The 6684-nt window shown below is 43.8% G+C and overlaps 1 protein-coding gene across 3 annotated transcripts in view; it reads left to right on the top strand.

Moving 5' to 3' along the window:
• The first annotated feature begins 206 nt into the window (after positions 1-206).
• Positions 207-6684, top strand: part of PRKG2 (protein kinase cGMP-dependent 2) — a 29496-nt gene continuing 23018 nt past the window's right edge. For 2 of the 3 annotated variants that reach the window (XM_050327356.1, XM_050327354.1), the window contains exons 1-2: positions 207-327; positions 3733-4239. In XM_050327356.1, the coding sequence (XP_050183313.1) occupies positions 3746-4239 (494 nt within the window). In that variant the 5' untranslated portion in view covers positions 207-327; positions 3733-3745. The other variant, XM_050327355.1, reaches the window with a different exon arrangement.

Raw genomic sequence — 6684 nt, 5'->3', positions numbered from 1 at the left:
GGCCACCGCACCGGAGGCTCCCCACGCCCTGCAAGCCCCTGCCCCTCCCTGGGCGGGGGACAGCGCAGCACCCCCACAGCCCCCGCACCGCCGAAGGAGGGAGGGAAGGAGAAAAGGAAAGAGGGGAGGGAAGGAGAGAGAGAGGGAAGGAGGAGGGAGAGACGGGCGGGCATCGCCGCTCCCGCCCCTCTCCCCCGCGCCCATGACGGGCTGCGAGCCGGCGAGAGCGGCGTTACCGCCCAGCCCGGCTCCAAGGCAGCATCGTTCCGTCCCTGCCGCCGCCCAGCCCCGTCCTGGACCGGGGCCCGGGGCCAGCTAAGCACGCAGGTGAGGGACCGGGCAGCAGGCACCGAGCAGGCGCCGGCGGGTGCGTGCGGGGAGCGGGGGAGGCCGGGAGAGGCTGCCAGGGAGCCCCGAGGAGCTGCGGCCTCCCCGGGACGACGCCGGGCTCTGGCGGGGCGGGGGCCGGGCGGGGGTCCTGGACAGGCAGCGCCCGCCCCTCGCGGGCCTGGAGTGGACCTCGTTTCAGCTGGCGCTGGATCGCGTGAGCACCCCTTAATCATGCCTTGAGCACCCCGTGAGCATCCCGCGGCGGGCGCGGGCAGCCTCTGTTCCCCGGCGTGGGTTTTGTCTCTGCCCGGTCCCTGGCCGCGTCTGTCCAGTGACCTCGAAAGAGCGTGTGAGATGCACTGTAGTGAAACACAGTGCATGCTCTGGCTTTGCTTTTTACCTCTAGCTGGGGGTAGAGGTTGGTCAGAGCTCGGAGGCGTGAGGTTTCAAGTTATGTCTTAGAACTGGCTAATGTGATGTTGACTTAACAAAATCACCGGTCAGTGTTTTCTTCAATCCTGCCGTATACTTGGTCGTGAGTTTCCTACACAAGTGGCCAATCCAATGGCTTGTTTCATTCTACGCTGACAATTAACTGTGCATATGGAATGAGGAGACAGAAGTTCCTAATATTTTCACTTTAGCAGGATTGATATCTTATGGACTTTAATCATCACACAGTAAAGCTGTTGTTTCTGGATACCATCCAGTTTGCAGGTTTTTCTGTGCCCTGGGGCAGTCACCTTGCCGTATATAAAGATAATTTTAAAGTGTGTGTGATATCCTTTATTTGAAATGTGGCGACTGGCACTGCAGTGACAGCAGTAACAGAGAATACTACCCTGTTGTGTGTGATGGTGTGTTTCCCATAATCTTCATTTCTACTTTCTGTATTGTAACATACAGTCTACGTTTCTTGTTGTTTTGTTTTTGTTGGTTTTTGTTGTTGGTGGTTGTTTTTGTTTTTTTCATTATGGTTGCATGCTGAGCTAAGATCTTTGGTTAAGCCATGTTTAGTGATACATAGGTCCCTCTTCAGAGTTACTTGGTTTGGTACCTTGATATGCAATGTGTTTAAATTCTCCTGTGCAGTACAGATTTGCCTTTATTTCTGACATACTACACTGCTAAAAAGCTAAGGCACCAGCTGTCAAAATGCATCCAGGAAATTGGGACAAAAGAAAAATATTATGCAAAGTCACAATAAGCAAGACGGAGTTTAGAAGAAAGACTGTTTTAAGGAAAACTAGATTTGCAATGTAACTCAGCTGTTGTTCTAACCCATATGAAGGCTGTAAACCAGAACAGAATGGTGGATCTGTTATAAGTATGGTTATGCTAACCAGTAAAGGTAATTGCTGAAGCTTTCAAATTTATTTCTTGTTGTCTGATCAGTGTACCATGTCAGGGACATGTTCATACTCAGTTCCAATGAAATGGTAAAAGAGATTAGCTTAAACCATATCACTTGGCGTTCAACCTGAAAAGGTTGTTCTGCATTTATGAGACAGAAAAACAGCTACTTTGGGCCTCCTCATGCCTGATCACAATAGCAGCATGATTGCCTGGTTAGTGCACCAATACTTTCATAAAACTTATTAAAGTAGCTTATTGATAAGGCAAAAATCAGAGTCAAAGGAAACAATTTTGTGCTTCATCTAAGGAAGGCAGGTATTTTCTGTGCTGTAGTTTTCTGCAATAACAGAATACAGTTGTACAGAAGCCTGATCAGGGGTTTTGGGAAAAGCTCTATGTGCAGCTAAGGCCTGAACAATATGGCCTTAAGCTCATTCCTTCTCTCCTGGTGGAGGTCTCCTTAGGCATGAGCTAAACCAAACTGTAACCTGGCCCTGTTGTGGTGCACAGATGCGATTTATAGGCAGGCCTTGCTCCCCAAGACTGGTTTTGGGGTGCAGTGGGCTAGTGATTGTTGAACACTAGAGTCTCAAAAGTAACATTAGTTTTTTCCCCATCAACTTGTGCATTTAATACAGTCTGACCAAAGCAGCTGGCACGTCTTCCTTGCTCCTCTTAAAATGATACAGTAGAATATGCCAAAGGTGGTGTCCGAGGAAAAAGGTGGGTCACTGCAAATCTACTGAAGGCTTCTCTTTCCAGCAAGTACTGGGAGCATAGCTGTTCTCAGGAGCCCAGGACCTTTTTGTTTTGCCTGGTCACTTTTCATGAGTAGCCAATGGAAGGAGGTAATTCCCCATAAAAAGATAATTGTTCCTTGACAGCAATAGCAACTGCTACACTAACATATACGAGCCAGTTTTAAATTATGAAGTGAGTTGCAGAAATTATGCTGGCTGCCTGCCCTTCATAGGGGTAAGTTGGGTTTAACTCTTGTGCTGTCCTAAATTTGTAATCAGCAAAAGACAGCCGGGTTGGTCAAACTTTTGGAGTGATGTCTGTATGAGGAAAAACTTGTCATTCTGGGAAAGAATTCAGGCATATGCTCAGGCAGAAAACTAGCCTAGAAATTTACAGAATCATAGGGAAGAGATTAATAGAAGTCTTTCTAAAACTGGCTTTTCCTCATTTTGGCATCCTTGGTTTTGTACTGGAAGAAACAAATAAAAGGAGATAGTTCTTCATGGAAGGAGCACACCTGTGCAACTCTTCACTAAGGTACTGCCATGGTCTGCAGATAAGAAGTTTACAAGGGTTGGAAGGGAACTGAGACAAGTACTAGGATTAGAGGTTCATTGAGGATTAAATAAAACATATCAGGCCCAGAAAATCTGAAATTTCAGAGAGTATTTCAGTCTAGCTGCCTATATGCTCATTCTGTTGATACCGTTTCCTGGGCATCTCCCTACAGCTATGTTTGGAGACAGTAACAATCTAGCTAGACTCCTCTTTTGATCAGTATGGTCATAAACCTTATTTTTTTTCCCAAAAATTATTCTTAACACTTATTCTTAATAAGCACATATCCTTTATGTCAGGCTGGTATGCAGCCACTGGTTAAATTAGTCTGTGTACTCAAAAATTATTCCTCAATGGAGAAGTGATCCAACTTTTTTTTTTTGCCTCCAACAATTTTCTTGCTTCAGCAGTTGAGCACAAGCTTTTCTGCTTCCTGCTGTTTGTCTTGTCTTTGTTAGGCTGATAGGAACTTACACATCCCTTTGACTCACAAAAATGAAGTGTTAGCCATCAGATCTTCTGCTTGGTCTCTACCACTCTATCTACCTCTTTTCTTTGCCCTTTACTACACTGACTAGCAGGACTGGAAAAGATGAAAGCAATCAACTGTGTTTACTATAATTGTATATGGCAAATTCAGCTGCCAGTTAAGTACTAAAGTCATTGTTTATCGTTCCATGATTTTTATTTTATTTTTTATTCTTCTTGGAGAGTGAAATAAAACTGCAAATTTATTTTCTTACCTAGGTCTCTGGACAAAATGGGGAATAGAGTAGTGAAACCCAAGCATCTGAGGCAGCCAGACAGACATGTAGCAAATCTCGCTATTGGCTGTGCTGCCAACCATAAGTTTTTGATGGACCCATGCCTAGGCATCAGTGTGATCAATGGGCAAGCTGATGTTCTTTGCAGCAAGATACTTGAACTGGAAAAGGAGCTGAAGAGAAAAGACCAGGAGTTGCAAGACAGTCAAAGTCATGTTGCTGAGCTTCAGGAACAACTGGCTATGCAGACTAAGGTCATAGCAGAACTCACCAAGGAACTTCAGAGCAAGTGTGCACAGTTGAACAAGCTCCAGGATGTTGTTAGCACTCAAGGAGAGCGCTCTCTTCAACCTTCTCCATTGAAAGTTTCTGCCAGTAGGAGGACAGGAGCCAAGGAAGGTGTATCTGCAGAGCCGACAACACGGCTGTATGATTTGAGCAGGAAAGCCATGTTTTCCCTTGAAAAAGCAACGGTCCGAAAGGATTCCAGGTGAGCTCATTTCAGAGGACTTATATGATTGTGTTACAAGGATATTACTTTTATCACAATGATATACTGTTCTCATGATAAATCCAGATTAAAGTAACCATCTTTTTCATATAGGCTTTGTCGCTGTGATAGTGAGATGCTGGTTGAGTTTGTGTGATTCTTTAACCAAGAATCGTCTGTGTCCCACAGACTTCAGATGAGGAGTGGCGGGCAGGCTCTTTATTTTAGATGAGACTCTTACAGTCTCTTTGGGCTTTATCTTTACAGCCAGCTAAGCAGAGCCTACGTGTCTTCTAGGCTAGACCTAAGCCTCTTAGGTGTAGGTTTGCCTAGTGCTTGCAGCTTAAGCTGTCCTCTGGAACACTGATGAGAAGGTACTTTCACCCAGTTTCATTCTTAATCCTCCAGCATGAATGGCTTGGGAAGGAGCAGGTGACCCCAGCTCAGCTCTCCCAAATGCAATATGGACACTGTTCCTGAGCTGTGCACAAAGTTTCTCAGTGCAGTTTCAACTCGGTCTGGTGCAGAATGCAATGAAATACTTTGTATGGTGTGATTGTCCTCTTAGCTTCCTCCTGCCCTCCAGCTTCTGGTAGTCATGGTGTAGAAACTGAATTTTACTTGTTCCTCATTGAATCCAGTTATGCTTTCTAGACTCTGGAAGACCCAGAAATACCTGTGGTTGCAGCTGACCTTGTGGACAGATGTATTAGACTGGTATCCTTAAACGTTAGGACCTCGCAATGTAGACAAAACTTGAGTATCTGTTTTAAAATGGTGGTAGCCAGAATCTGTCTGGACTTCAGCTAGTGGCTGAAGTGCCTCAGATTTGCAGGGAGCTTTATTATTCTGTTAAAAAAATCGTGGCATATATGAGTGTGCCATAGTACATCTGAGAGTTATGAGACTTGATTTCTCATCCATCATGCCCAGCATTACACATTAGAGTGTGTCCTGTGAATCAGAAAGGCTGCCTGAGTCACCGTAAAGCGCTGAGAACTTCAGCTAGCAGTGTTTTTCCACAAGACTAAGAGAACTGCATTAATATTTTATCACAAGTACCTGGGCAGTTTAAATCACTGGTTGTTTTAGGAGTGTTCTGCTTGTAATCACCTATCTGTCTTCTCCTTGACGCGATCCTTGAACTGTTGCCCACCAGATGGTTTTCTAGGGTGCTTTCAGAGACAGAATTGTAACAGCAATGAGGAGTAAAGGCAAGAAAGAGCCAGTTGGTTGGCTAAGTGCAGCAGTCAGAACAAAACCAAGTATTGCAGCTTAAGCAATCTAAATGTAATGCACATCATCTTTTGATGTGATAGAGGGCAAAGTATCATTTGATCTTCCAAATACTTTGGAAGCAAACATAGCCATAAAAACTCATCACAAAACTGTACTGCTATGCACTACTTTGCTTTTCAGTTAGATAAGCCTGTGATACACACTTGTTTAACATCATCACTTTCCTACTGAGACAACCAAATGCTGAAAGGTACATTTAGTTTCCTTACCTAGGCAGTAAATACTGTAGTAGATCAAGTTCAGACAGGTGGTATACATGTAAGAATGAAGTCTCACCTTTTCTGTCTACAGAATTCTGTCCACTGTAACTAGCAAATACTGATTCTTTAGCCTAACAGTGTCTGTGGAAGTGTTTAGAGTTACTCATACCATGGCTGCCTCTTCTTTACAGAGAAAGGACTTAATGAAGCCTCACTTCTCCATAAGATAATTGCACAGTGTTGGTACACAGTTGTGAATGCAGTTATTTCAGAAGGAGGGGAAGCTCCATGCTATGTCCTTGAATTTGCATTGTCCAGAGTGTCACCCATCCCTTTTAAAAATATTTATAAAACAAATGGCATAATTTAATGCTATTCATTTAGTAGGGTTTTAAGTGCCATGTTTTTGTTGGGAGTATCTCAGCATGACTGATTTTAATGAAAGTTTTAGAAGCTTTCAATGGTTCTTATCTCTCCTATATGAGTGGATGTTTTTTCATGTTTTTTCTTCTCTTGAGCAACTTGGATAAATCCATCTCAGTTTCAAAAATGAGGTTTTTTCCTTAATGGGAGTTTAAGCATTGAAAATTTAACTAAAGCCTGAATATTTCAGAGTTTTACCATGGTATATGAGAGCAGATCTCTCAAAATCTTTCAAATGGAAAATATTTTTAAGCTCTTAACCTTTGCAGTGTTAACAATGCAGGTGTCTCATTATCTGTAGGATAGTTCTCTGTTTTTCTGTGTCTTTACAGAGAATGCTATTACCATCAGCAGCATTTAAACTGCCTTTATCAAGTCCCTTCCTATTATGGGCTCAGCACCATGACCCAGTTCTGTTATTAACCATTATGGGCTGGGGAGGAACTATCTTGACTGTTGACGTTGATATCTTTTATCAATCAATGCCAGCAGATTGCCAAAAATCTCTCATTAGTAGCAGAAA

The sequence above is a fragment of the Myiozetetes cayanensis genome, unplaced genomic scaffold (genome assembly GCF_022539395.1).
Source record: "Myiozetetes cayanensis isolate MyiCay16 unplaced genomic scaffold, myiCay2020 scf33, whole genome shotgun sequence".
NCBI classification, from domain to species: domain Eukaryota; kingdom Metazoa; phylum Chordata; class Aves; order Passeriformes; family Tyrannidae; genus Myiozetetes; species Myiozetetes cayanensis.
The sequence above is the reverse complement of the archived record's forward strand: the minus strand, read 5'-3'. Positions and strand labels throughout refer to the sequence as shown.